Here is a 14,164-nt window from a genome sequence, read left to right as displayed (position 1 = left end):
CCTCATACAGGGGTCACTAGCACCCTCAAAATGCACACTGTCTACACAGACTGCCATGAAAATGCTGGGGGAGAACAAGGTTTTAATCAGCAGGGCGGTGCTGAAATCAGCGCCACCCTGGCTGATCACAACCAGGACCTCCGTAAACCCGTCGGGATTACTGATTCTGGCGGGACTGCAGTAGGTTGTCAGGTCGGCCCGCCAACCTTGTAATGTGGCGGTCAGACCGCCACAGCCCCGGCGGTCCGACCGCCACCACTCAGCTGTTGGTCTTCGGACCGCCATCCTTGTAATAAAGCCCTTAATCTTTAAAAATTCGTAGTTTTGTTTGTGTATGTTGGATTTTTGTTGTTTTGGTCTTGTTTTATTCAGATAAATATTAGATATGTTTCTAAAGTAGTGTGGAATACTTTTTTGGTGTTTTCACTGTGTTACTGCGTGTGTGTACAAATACTTCACGCATTACCTCTGAGATAAGCCTGACTGTTCATGCCAAGCTACCAAGGGGGTGAGCAGGGGTTATCTTAGCTGTGTGACTCCCTTACCCTGACTAGAGTGAGGGTCCTTATTTGGGCAGGGTGCAAACCACTGCCAACTAGAGACCCATTTCTATCAATGGTCCTGTTTTTAATTTCTCTTTATTTTGCCTTTAAACAAAAATATTATTTTTGTAATTAGCAAAACTGGTAGATGGGCTTAATAATAACTTTTGCAGCAGAGAAACTGCCTCGGCAATATAAGATTAGAACATGACAAAGCAAAGATGCTCAGTTTTTGACATCAAAACAGTTGTAGAGAGAAAAACTGCAAAAGGTGTCACTTAATAAATGGCTGCCAATTATCACTGTGCGCTTCAAGGGACAAAAGATGAGAAACAGAGAAGGGTATATCTTGACATACTATAATAAAATCTGAACCTTGGTGCTGCCTGACTGCCAAATAATCTCCTTCTCCTGTTGTCTTTCAGGCGTCAATGCAGAAGTTAGATATACCCTGACCACCTCTGCCAATGGGCACTTTTCCATCGAGGAAAGCACTGGTGTTGTCCACCTTGAGAAGCCCCTTGAAGACATGCAGCTCTCGACTGTTGAGCTTACAGTGTGTGCCATGGACCAGGGTGTCTCAAACCCACTCTCATCTTTTGCCACCATCAGCATTTCCATCGTGGACCTTGGCACTTACCGGCCAGTGTTTTCCTGTGCAGAGTACAGTGTTGCTGTACTAGAGAATACACCCTTTGGGTCAGAGGTGCTGAATCTAGTGAATATCATGAGGGAAGGAACTGAGAGTGCAGAAATAAAATATGAGATTCTCAGTGGGAATGAGCAGATGAAGTTCAGACTGGATACAAAAACAGGTAGAGTATCTAATTGTCTTGTTGTGCCTCTGAAACTATGAAAGCTAACTTTTTGGTGCTTCGACTTTTTAACACTAGTCCCATTCCGAAATGTGTATTTCCTGTCTGATGACATCATCCAACTTTGAATTAACTAGCTTAAATACCAGTTCATTTCCAATTAAGTAAAATACAAAACGTTTGTGAACCTAAACCAGGCCTCATTCTGGAAACAGCTTAGTTAACTGTTTAAGAATGTCTGATAGAATGGATTGTGTACAATCCTTGAAATGTCTGATAGATAACAACTTTATCTCCATGGACAATCAGTAAAAATGTCCTTTCTCGAACTTCAAGGTCTTTGCTCCATTTTAATTCCTTTATCACTTTAGATGTGTAATCATTTAATGGATTCTACTAATGATAACTTTGCATAACTTAGCCAGAGGCGAGAAAAATTCCTCTGGGGACCTAGATATTTATTTGATCCTCAACCAGAGTCCCTACGAGTTATCTGTTGACCCTGTTTGTACGTGGCGATATATCGATGAAAATGTTGGCAAAGTGGGAACATGGAGGGAAACATGGAAAGGGATATTCCCACAATATCCAACATAACCCAACCAAACACCACTACCCATGTTCCTCAATTTCACTTCCATCATTAACACAAAGTTTCTAATTTCCCCTCTTTAACTATTCCCCTTAGTTATTTCCAATCTTCCACCTTATTTCTGTTCTCTTGACTTCTCCATTTTATTTTCATGTGGTCCGTCACCAATTGCTTCATGATTTACTATCCCATGGCCATCATCATCAAATGTCAACTGATCGAACCAACAATCACCAACACCTTACAAATGATCAATAATTTCTTGTCATTGCACTTTCCTCTATGATTGCTCAAGATTCTATCCAGGACTTGTTGTTCCATGATTTCTAGACTTGCCAACACCATCAACCCCCTCTATTCATTATTTTTCTGTCCATTCGACCACAATCGACCAGAATTCCCATGTGGCCATTCCTTACAACCCTTCACTACCTTTCCATGCTACTTATTTCCTGCCCTGGGTCCTTGCCCAATGCTCTGTAACCTTAAGGTCCCTGTCCAATGCCCTTGATAGCCCACATTAATCTACATTTGAGCCATTCACCTCTATTGCTGAGCAGTTCAACGTTGATAACTAGGGGCCTGATGTACAAAGCTATTTGCTTATTGTAAGCGGTCCGATTCTCAGAATCGGGCCATTTGCGACAAGGAAAAAGCATTTCCCAATGTAAAAACCCAATTTTGTGATTCAGCAATCTATTTACCAATTCACAAAAAGGGTTTGGGGTCAACTAGGAAGGGGCGTTCCAAGGGTGTCTGTTCCAAATTGCGGGTCGCAGTGGTATGTATGATTGTTTTGTGACCGTGAATGCGGTCACAAAACAATTGGAGTTAACACCAATTTCAAATTGGTGTATTCCCCTAGAGAATGGAAGTGAAAATATTTTTTCAGAGCAGGTAGTTGTCCCACAGACCATTGCCTACTCTGAAAAAATGAAAAGAAAACTTTCATCTTTTTTGTTTGAAATACATCCAGTTTTCCTTTAAGGAAACAGGCTGCATTTATTTAAAAAGCAGTCACAGACACGGTAGCCTGCTGTCTACAGCAGGCCACCATCCCTGTGAGTGCGGCCATTCCCAATGGGGTCGCAAATTCAGACCTACCTCATGAATATTGATGAGGTTGATCATTTGCGACTCCATTGGGAATTGCAAACAGTGTACTTAACACTGTTGTGCATTTTTTTTGTGACTCGCAATTTGAGACTCCCATGCGGGTGGCAAATTGCGAGTCGCAAAATGAAAGGTCATAATTCTGCCCCTAGGTGCTTTAAGTATACAGCATTGAGGCAGAAACAGAGGTAAAGTCAGTGATGCTCCCAGTTACTAAACCTTTGTCACAATCAGCATCTAAAAAGATGTAGTTTTGTATTCAGGAATTGTTAGCAAGAAGAATTGCAAGCACCACAGTTTCCATTTCAGCCTATAAGAGAGGGTGGCTCTGGGAAGTGGGTTGGGAGGTGGTTTGTCAAGACTGGTTGATCATTGCTCCTGTGTTTGAAGTGTGATGCGGGTAAGGTAGACATACATATTTGTTTGGATTTCATCACATCATCTTCGACATGGAGTCTAATGTAGACGGGAAAGTGAGCACAACCATTTATTGGTAAATACTGTGAGAAATCGCTCTATATGGCGTGCTAGTTACACTTTGGCTCTATACCAGTGGTTCCCAACCTGTGGTCTTGGACCCCTGGAGGTCCGCAAAGCCTCCTCAGGGGGTCTGTGACTGCTTAGAAAATGTAATAATATTAACAGATTAGGTCTCCAGCATTCAGTAATGACTCATCGCGGGCTCCCTGTATTCCAATAATGACTCAGTGGAAGTCCCTGGGTTCCAGTACTGAAAGTGGGGGTCCACAGAAGTCAAAAGGTTGGGAACCACTTCTCTATCATAATGCCTTTTCTTCTTTTATCATTCATTTGTAGGTGTACTCTACTTAAATGATAGTTTGGACTTTGAGGTGTGCCATCAGCACTCGTTGTCCGTGGAGGGCACGCGAGGCAATGAAGTGTCACTCACTGATGTCATTGTTGTGGTGATTAACGTCACAGACATTAACGACTGCAAACCTCAGTTTGCTGAGGAGTCCTACAGCGTGGAGGTCAGCGAGGATGCAGCCATTGGAGATGTCGTTCTCTTGGTAAGCCAGAAGCGCACACGCAAGGGCAGCATGTTAATTCAACATGCCAACAGAATTTAACTTGGGTGCAATAGCAGGATCGAAATTCCTTCCACAAGCCATTTCACTGGAACTCGAGAAGCATCCTTATTGTCATACAAACGTTTTCTGAGACTAACACACTTTCAGTTCTTAACACTGACAGCACCTGACATTATCATTTATGAGGTAACTAACAAGAAGGGATATATTCAACAATAGACAAGGTAGCAGACATGTTTTGCTCCCAGGAGATTGCTCACCTGTTGGTAAGCACCTTACAGCAAACTGACACAGGACTCAGCTAAGGCTGTTGTCCTTTTTTTCCACTACACAGTGACTCAACACAATAGTTGGCCCCAGTTCAAAAATCAGAAAGGGACCATGTAGAGAAGTTTTTTTCGGAAGAGGTCTATAGAAGAACTCCCCCCTCGTTTTCTATTTGAATCTGTTTATTGCATTTTTTCTACTTCTTTCCAAAGTTTACATACTGGCAATTTAAGTAATGCATGCAGGAAAAATTCTCCTCTCAAGATGCCTGGTGAATGTAGTGTGACCAAGACAACTGGTCACCTTGACTTACATAAGTGGTAAAAGGGTCTAAGTCTCTTTTCCACCCTATGCCAGTGGCGGCCGGCAGCTTTAGGAGGGAGGGGGACAGGAAGCACACACACACACACTCATTCTTTCACAAACACGCACGCACGCACATCTATTAACAACACTCATACCATTCAAACATGCACGCACGCACCAAACATTAATTTTAAAACATCACGCATACTCATTCTTTCACACACACGCACGCACACACATCCATTAACAACACTCATAACACTCTATACCCTATACCAGTGGCGGCCGGCAGCTTTAGGAGGGAGGGGGGCAGGCGGGAAGCACACACACACACTCACACACACTCATTCTTTCACACACAGACACGCACGCACGCATGCACATCCATTAACAACACTCATACCATTCAAACATGCACGTGCGCACCAAACATTCAATTTCAAACATCACACACATACACACACACACACTTACCTTCAGCCTCCAGGTCCCTGCCTCATCACAGAGTGGGATAGGGTCAGTGAGACTGCTGACCCCACCCCACTCTGTGACTAAGTGTCACTGATTGACACTCGCCCTGGGCGCTTCAGGGCTTAAACCTGAAGCGCCCAGGGTGTGGGTCAATGGGTGATGCTTTTCTCGTCACCCAGGAGAGGGCCTCGAGGCACCTTTGCTGAGCCGAGGAGGTCATGCCCATAGGAGCTGTGACCTCCTCAGCTCAGCAAAGTTCAGCTCAGGCAGCCAGGAGTCTGCGTAAATCGCGCATGGCTCACTCCTGGCTGTCTGAGCTGAAAATGAAGAGTGTCTGTCGGGCTGGCCTTTGTTCAGCCTGACAGACACTCTTCCTGAGGGGCAAAAGGTGGGGGCGGTGTGGCCCCTCCGCCCTAAAGGATGGGCCGCCACTGCCTTATACAAAAGTTTGTGTGATACCTACTGTGCTATAACTGTACGCTGCTCCTGTGCATATGGTTTGGAGACAGAAAGTGGATAAAAACTTTTTTTAATTAACATTGGTAGCCACTCACCAGGAAAGTGAACACTTTGGATCCTTTGAAAACAAATCCCCATTGTGCAAGAATGACCTGCGACCTTTAATAGCTCCTCACCATCACGTACTTTGTTGAAATGAAATGTTTTTTCTCTTCCTGTAGGTGTCAGCTGATGATCAGGATGGACCTACGAACAACCAGATCACATACTCTATAGTCGGAGGGGATCCTCATGGTCACTTCACAGTCCAGTCAAAAACTGGTGGAATCCTTGTTGCCAAGCACCTGGACAGGGAGGAGGTGAGCCATTGTCTTTTAAGGAAACTATTGTCTATTATTATGAGGGCTTTTCTAGTACCAGTCATGGATAAATGGTAGAAAACTGATAACTTCTAAGTTCGAGTTTCAATACTAAAAACAACACATGTCTGGTGACATCATGTTTGTTTCTATTTCAGATTCCCAACTACTCCCTGACGGTGCGTGCTTCAGATGGAGGGAAGCCATCTCTGTTCAGTGACATCGCAATCAGCATCCGAGTGTTGGACATCAATGACAACCCACCAACTTTCTTCCAGCTCAACTATAGTCTTATGCTGCAGGTGAGAGTGGAAATCAATCTCCACCACCTCATCAGAGTGAACAGACTCAGTTTGAAGGCATGATGTAGGCAAGGGGAGAATTCATTCTTTGTGACCTTTCAAGATGGCATAGAAGCGAGAGGGGATCTTTTAAAAGTGTGTATGGGGCATTGTACCATAACATCGATGTTAAACACCTCCTGGTGTACTTTTGTCGTTTTTGATGACCACTATGTGCCTCTTTGAAGTCCCCTATAATGGGGATCCCTACCCAAAAAGTCAGTAAATCTGCTGAAAAAAAGCTCAGCCAGAAATGAAACAGGGACACCAAATGGCTAATCAGAGACAGCATTATGTAAGGTTTGGAAAGATCAGATAAACGTGTGAGGCAGTGACACCAAGCAGGCAATGATGGTATGGATTTTGCTGTGTTACTGGAGTGAGCATCTAGATGCAAATGCAGCAGTGGTATTCAGAAGCCAATCACATTGTGGAAGTAGCTGAGCTCCACAATGGAGCTGAGACACCAGATAACGCTGATCTGCAGTTACAACCCAGTGGTAAGCAATAGTATGGAATTTCCTATGTTTTTTTAGAGAATCCAGAAGCTTACCACTGCTGTATCTAGAATATTTATTTGCATTTTGAGAAATTTAGTATTTGCAAAAATCTCTTAGGGCCTGCATTCAACCTCTAAGTCTGGAGCCCACTTAAACCATTCTGCTGGTTTAAGCGTATGGAGGACGGAGACTGATGATTAGATGCAAGGAAATTGAGATGTTTCTTAATAGTTCATTGCCTTTCCAAGGCATTCTGAAAAAAGAGCCAGGACCTTTTGACAGGACGGACAGTTTTTGCTTGCACTGCTCAGCAAATCCCTCTGTGGCTTAATGTTTAATCTTTCCCAATTTTAGGAGAATTCCCCAGTGGGCACAAGTGTCCTGGAGCTCATCATGACTGACAGGGACTCCCCTGAGAATGGACCTCCTTATCGCTTCAGGATCGTGGCTGGAAATGATGGTAATGCATTCCAAGTTGGATCCAATGGTTTGCTGACAACCTCATCCGCGCTAAGGAGAAAACTCAAGGAGAAGTATCTGCTGCAGATTCAGGTTCAGCTTCATCTCATTTTTAACGATTTATGGGAGTTAGGATCAAGCTTCTAGGGTTAAATACAACCATCAAGATGCAATCTAAAACACATGCACACACTGAAATGTGACACAAACGTGCAAGCACAAAACCACATTATCAAACACAATAAAGGCAATGTACAGGAAGAAGAGATGCAAGAATATCTTTCTCACACACAAATAGAGATAAAGATAGAGATGGGGGGATAGAGAAACAGCATGTCTGCCTTGGGCAGCAGCAATGCACCCTTTCTTCATCAAGAACAGTTGCTGCAAAAGTAGCAGCAGTGGAAGTTTTTCTCAGACAGTTAAAGAGGGGGTGTAGTATAAGGTGCAGATCTGGAGTTCTCTTTTCACACCAAAAACATACAGTGCAGTCAGCGGCAGTGCAGGTTCTCCTCACATACACTGATTAGGCATAGTAAAACCAGCAGTGCAATTCTTTTGCCCAGTCATACAAACCCACAAACATATGCAGACACACAAAGGCATATACATTCACACACATCTCATAGGCAATAGCAGTGTAAACTTCCATCACACACACAACAGGTAATGACTTGTCACTGTTGTGCCTCGGTGGGTAGTGGGCTGGGTTTTCATGTTTCATGGTATGGTGATGCAGAGATATATAGTTTTAACTGTGAACTTATTCTGTATCCTTCTAGGTCTTCGATAGTGGGGTTCCTCCTCTCTCTTCCTTTGCATTTGTGAATATTCGGGTTACGGAACCTAGCCGCTACCCACCATCAGCCCTGCCTTTGGAGATCTATATCACAACCAACGAGAGAGTGTTCCGTGGTGGGGTCTTGGGGAAAATCCATGCTACAGACCGTGACCCCCATGATGCTCTTGTGTACACTTTGGGGCCTGACCAACCACAGAAAGGACTCTTCTCTGTGGGTAGTGTGGACGGAAAGATCATCGCCAGTGAGGGACTCCCTCAAGGCCTATACAACTTAACAGTGACCATTAGCGATGGCACGTTCACCACTTTGGCTAATGTACAAATCCAGGTCTGGTGCTTCAATCAAGAGGCTCTAGATAGGTCCCTCCAGCTGCGTTTTGCCCATGTTTCCTCTGAGGAGTTTATTGGCGACCACTGGAGGAGCCTGAAGCGGTTCCTAGCAAATATCCTCACTGTACCACGTCAGAAGATTTACATGGTTAGTCTGCAGCAGGTGGAAGATGCTCATGCTGTGGACCTCCTCCTGGTGGCTGGAGACTCAGGCAGTTCTTTCCTGGAGCCTCATCTCTTGGCTGAGAAAATTTCGGCATCAGCTCGTGAGCTGGAGCAGGCGGTTGGCCTGCGCGTTCGGAAGGTGGCACACCTTCCCTGTAAAGGACTAGAATGTGCAAGGCGCTCCTGCACAGAAAATGTGCAACTGGACCCGTACACCCTGTCTACCTACAGCAACGCCCGGCTCAGCGTTATTACGCCACGGCACATCCTGGAGCAGATCTGCACGTGTAACGGTGAGAAAATCTGTCTGCTACCTTTACACTTTCAAAATAATTTGACCAATCAGATCATTGAGTCTTCTGATGTCTTCTTTAGCCTTCCAGGTAGTTTTATTCACGAAAGCCATGAAATTATACTTTTCTGACAAGCTTTCTGTCAGGCCTCGCATAAACTTAGCAATGGTGCAAAACTGTGGTAAAATGATTTGAACCATTTTTGCTGCGTATGTAAAGTGAAAAGGAAAATATGATATTTCAAACAGAGCAAAAGAAGGACCAGATCAATTTCACACTATTGTTTATGCTAACTTTATGCTTTTCCTCGTGTAAAAAAACATTCCACTATGTCGTGGAACGAAATCTGTTTGCTCGATGTCATCTTGGAAAAACTGCAAAAGTGGTGCTTATATATTTTTATTTATGTATTTGTTTATACATTTATTTGGAACATTGTAAGATTTCCGTGGAGTTGCCCATGGGGTGACTTGATGAGCATTCTATGAATATGTATGATATAGAAAAGGGAACCAGAGAAGTGTGCTAAACAAAGAGTGTTTATGAAGTAATTTGCATATGTTGCTTGAGGGAATAGAATGTCTGGAAGAAGCTGGGTGGTAAGGTGCAGTTACTTTCAATCTCAAGTTGCATTCGGTTGGGCATGGTTTGAAACCTTGTTTCATGGCTATGGATTTACCGCGAATACTTTGTGGTTATGGATGTTGAGTCACCAGGCAGAGGAAGGACTTGTGGTTTCCTTATAATGCCTTAAAATCTAATAGGGAGGTGTGGCTTGCCAGTCAGCAAGGAGGTGGGAATGCATAGCAATAGCTGCACAGGTGGTGTGGTTCTTTTACAAATGTATGAGTGCAAGGCATTGCAGAAAGAGCATGAAAGATGTACCTGAAATATTAAGAAACAGCTGTCCCTACACACAATTATTCCCCTTAAGGAAGAATCACCTGACAACTGGGATTCCAGAATTCACTTAAGATTGATCTCTAGGTGTCTGGTTTGACCTCTCATATGTTGAACGTATCATGAAGTCAAGCCTTAGAGCAGATGCAGTTCAGTTTACTCTTATTTCAGTTATTTTTACAGTCATGTACTGGTTCAGCCATACTTGACATCTCCTGAAACATGGGTTTATTTGTTTTGTCATCCTTCTGAGAAGATCATTCCTTTTCATCAAAGGTGCATACACACAGCTTATATACTGCGACTGTGAAGTACTGAATCGAAGCGTGGTGTATGCCAACAGCATAGACCACCAATATGGGAATTCATTTTTACTCAAGAGATTTCCAACATTGCTAAGCAAGTGCAGCAAAATAACGGAAAGGTGAGTGAACTACTATAGAAAATTGCAGGAGAACTGGTGCAATATATGAGAGTGTGAACCACACTCTGTCAAAAAATAGTAGATACTTTTTCTAGACAAGAGTTCGCTTTATGCTCTTAAGGCTCAATTTACTATAAGAGTGGGCTCAAGCTCCTCACGCACTCTTACAAGGCCCTCCACAACATCAACCTGCATACTTCAACCACTGCCTGGCCTTCCACACACCCACCAGACAACTCTGTTCCACTCACCTGGCCCTGGCCACCACCCAACAAATCTACAAGACCACAGCCGAAGGAAGATCCTTCTCCTATCTTGCCGCTAAGACCTGGAACTTTCTTCCTCTTTGTCTCAGGCAATCTCCCTCTCTGCCTCAATTCAGGAAGGACTGCAAGACCTGGCTCTTTGACTGAACCGGCCATCCAGCGCTATGACTGAGCTGCAGTACCGCATCTTGAGACCCAAATGGGTGATTAGCCACGCTCTACAAGAATCCTGATTGATTGATAGGAAAGAGTAGAGAAGGAACATGTTCAGATACAGATCAGGAACCAATCGTCTAAGTACAGAAGTGAGGTCCAACCCGTTTGCCTTATTAGTGGAGGAGGCAGTCCTGTGGACACACAATGAAGTTATTTGAGGGTGTACCTGCTTCCTGGTGTGAGGAACCATATCAAGAGAAGCAAGAACTGGAAAGAAGGTGATGGCTCTGTATAGATTAACAGGAAAGTGGATGAAGCAGAAATAGAGGCAGGCCTATGGTCCTGTGTTCTTAGTCATCTGCAAATAAAAAGACTCCAGAGGGGTGAATGCACATCGTAATGGACCACCATAAATATTATGCTGATATATAGATGAAAGGATTTAGAACTTGAGACCTTCTTATACACTTGGTCCAATAGGAGAGTCATCATATCTATTTATGAATCTCTTTAATTATTTTCATATGAGCAGAAAGGGGACATTATGACAAGAAATGTTGGATATGACAATAAAACCAACATACCAAATGTCATATACAGTTTGGAAGGTAACTGACAGATCCTGCATCTAGTCATAAACGAAGAATATTTGCACCCGTGTGCAGGGGTCCTAGAACACTTAAAATACATGCAAAGGATGTACATGCAATAGAGGTGAGATTTTGCAATATTTTTAAATGCAATCATAACCTCAAGAGCCTATACAGCCTTAATATTTTCTGTAGCCTTTCTGTTAATGTATACTGCATGGCAGCACCAAGGGCCAGATGTACAACCATCAGAGATTGCGGCTCGCAATTTGCAAACTTTAGCGAGTTGCTAATTTCGAGTTGCAATCTCTGATGTACAACAGTGTCTGAGACACGGTTTGGGATTCCTAAGGGACCTGCCTCATGAATATTCATGCGGCAGGACGCAATTTGCAACCCATTTGTAGTGGCCAGCACTCAAGGGGATGAAGGCTTGCTGGGGTCAGCAGACCACCATGTCTGTGACTGCTTTCTAAAGAAAGCATTTTTTTAAAATGTAGCCCATTTTCCTTGAAGGAAAACAGGATGATTTTCAAAAAGAAAAATGAAACATTTTTTAAGAGTAGGAGATGGCCTGTGGGATCACTGCCTCCCTCCCAAAAACATTTGCACATGCATTCACAGGGGACATTAGGGACCCATTCCTGTTTGTGAATGGTTTACCACCAAAATTAATTTGGCGGCAAAAAGTGAATGTTTTGCGACTGCAATTCTGTCACGAAACATTTGTACATACCACTGCGAGTCACTATTAGGAAGGGACGCCCTTGACACGCTCCTTCATAGTACCGAATCGCTACCATTTTGCGATCCAGTATTAGATTACCATTATTGTACATCCAAAAATGTTTTTTTCTGATCGCTGGATTCTGTGAATTGGGCTGTTTGCGAACAGAAAAAAGCCCTAAGTCCTCAAGTCCTTACACATAGGGAAGGCCCCCACAGCCCCGTGGGCCTCCAAGCTTCTAGGGGCTCCCTAAGCACACCACCTGGCCTGAGTGAGTCCAAAGTTCTTTGCAGGGGGTACCCCCTCCAGTTTCATTACCCCACTGACATAGGGGTCCTAAAGTCAAATGATACAGTCAAACAAAGTAAAAAAAGGCATGATGAGCAGAATGTAGGGAAAGCTGGAGACAACATGCATCGCCCCTTGAAGGAGTCTATAGTTTCCATAGCCTAGCGCACATTGTACTGTCAGTTGCTTGACAATCTCAGTACTTTTTACCAACTCATGCTTAGAGAATCTCATACTACTTAAGGTATTCACCTATGTTGTGAGGTTTTTCTTCAGAATTCAGTTTTTTCACATATGTTGTGAGGTTTATCCTAAAAATTTCAGGTCAAAGTGCTTCATTTTATGCTTTTAACATATATGAAGCATTTCCTCCTTCCTTTGATACCATTTGAAGGGGAATTTTCTACCAACATCTTCACTTGTTTTCCTGTGGAAGGATGAAGGCAGCTTGTGGCCCGCATGCTGTGTGTGATGTTTACTATCCTCACGCTCTATAAGGGAATGTGAATTTTGCAAGATAAATAGCAAAGAAAGGACTGAGAAGTAATTCACTTGCGAGGCAAGTTAGAATACCCCAATGCTGAAGAGGAACAAAACACCATTGCAAGATGGCCAGAGAACGCCCCCCCTTCCACTGCAACTAGGCCTTCTCCTTAAAAAAGACGCCCACAGAGGGCGAGCTAGAGGGGGAAAGGACAGTCGCTGACGTCATGCATATCATTTCAGTGACTCCCGATCATTCCAGAGATTCACCACTTTTAAAACACCTAGATGAACTATTTTCTCAACGGTACAAAGGAAAGAGGTCTGGCGCACTCCTTGGCCGTTAGACACAGGGATCTATACATCAGATACTCCAACTCCACAATGCAACTACCCGGTCATCATGAGTATGACATAAACCACCTCCAAATTGTACCGGTTAGAGGAGCAATTAATTTAACATTACTGTGGAGGTCACAGTCATCACTGTGGAAGATCATGTTGTATTACTCCTTTTTTGGATGTTAGACACATGATGAGTGTTGATTGGAGGCACAAATACAAACAAGAACGCACAGTTAGGACAACTTAGTAATAGCATGGGTCGAGATGCTTGATTAACTGCCGAAGGCCTCAAAAGCAGCAGAATCGATATCCATGCTTTGTTTAAAAAAACCTCTTGTTAACTTCTTTATATAAAGAGGTTGACACATTCGCACAAAAAGTTAGCGGCATAGGAACGTGTTTGTGACGTCCAACTGGTGACTTTGAATGCAGGAGTACCAGGTTCTAGGGTCAGGCACTCCCCTGGACTGGGGGGAGGGTGGTTAAATTACTGCCAAAGTCTTCTGGTAGAGTGCTAAAAACTGGAAGCGCGAATAAACACAATACAGGCATGTATGAGGGCTAAATAAATAAATAGTTAATTATCTGGTTGAAGAGTGAGAGATAGTCCTTCTACAGCTACAAGACTGTCTAAGCACGAGAGAAAAGTGATTTGTTTTTTTAACCTATAGTGCTAAAGATGAGATTATTAACAATAGTTCATTTATCAGAGTCAGAAAAATACAACACTTAACAGTCAAGAATGGCCTATCCCTGAAGAGTGAGCTCTTAGTCACTGACGCTGAAGACTGAATGTGAAATGAGGAACAGCCTTAAGCTTTGGGCGTGAATCCAGAACTGCGGCATAATGTGCCTCTTCTCAGGATGTCATGCAATTATCTACAGAAAGCTTTCACATTTTCCCTTCCTGAGGAGTCACCGGGTAGCCACACGTTGCCAAGTGTGCAGCTCCAAACATGCCTTTTCAAACCTATTTTCTGGTTTCACTTAAACTAGAGTGATAATTATGGGGGAATACCACAGCTAAAGAAAATAGCACTTTGTTTGCAGCAAAAACGCATTAGTCTCTAAGCAAATGTTTGTTTTCCTTCCTGAACGATGGGCTTGGGCAGTAAAGTT

At 43.5% G+C, this 14,164-nt stretch overlaps 1 protein-coding gene across 2 annotated transcripts in view; it reads left to right on the top strand.

The window, feature by feature from the left end:
* Nucleotides 1-14,164, top strand: part of FAT2 (FAT atypical cadherin 2) — a 234,157-nt gene that overhangs the window by 150,685 nt on the left and 69,308 nt on the right. For both annotated transcript variants that reach the window (XM_069199589.1, XM_069199588.1), the window contains exons 14-19: nucleotides 968-1,357; nucleotides 3,879-4,093; nucleotides 5,839-5,976; nucleotides 6,135-6,278; nucleotides 7,172-7,369; nucleotides 8,059-8,866. In XM_069199589.1, the coding sequence (XP_069055690.1) occupies nucleotides 968-1,357; nucleotides 3,879-4,093; nucleotides 5,839-5,976; nucleotides 6,135-6,278; nucleotides 7,172-7,369; nucleotides 8,059-8,866 (1,893 nt within the window). The remainder of the gene's footprint in view (nucleotides 1-967; nucleotides 1,358-3,878; nucleotides 4,094-5,838; nucleotides 5,977-6,134; nucleotides 6,279-7,171; nucleotides 7,370-8,058; nucleotides 8,867-14,164) is intronic.

Source organism: Pleurodeles waltl, chromosome 7 (genome assembly GCF_031143425.1).
Source record: "Pleurodeles waltl isolate 20211129_DDA chromosome 7, aPleWal1.hap1.20221129, whole genome shotgun sequence".
Lineage (NCBI taxonomy): Eukaryota > Metazoa > Chordata > Amphibia > Caudata > Salamandridae > Pleurodeles > Pleurodeles waltl.
The sequence above is the reverse complement of the archived record's forward strand: the minus strand, read 5'-3'. Positions and strand labels throughout refer to the sequence as shown.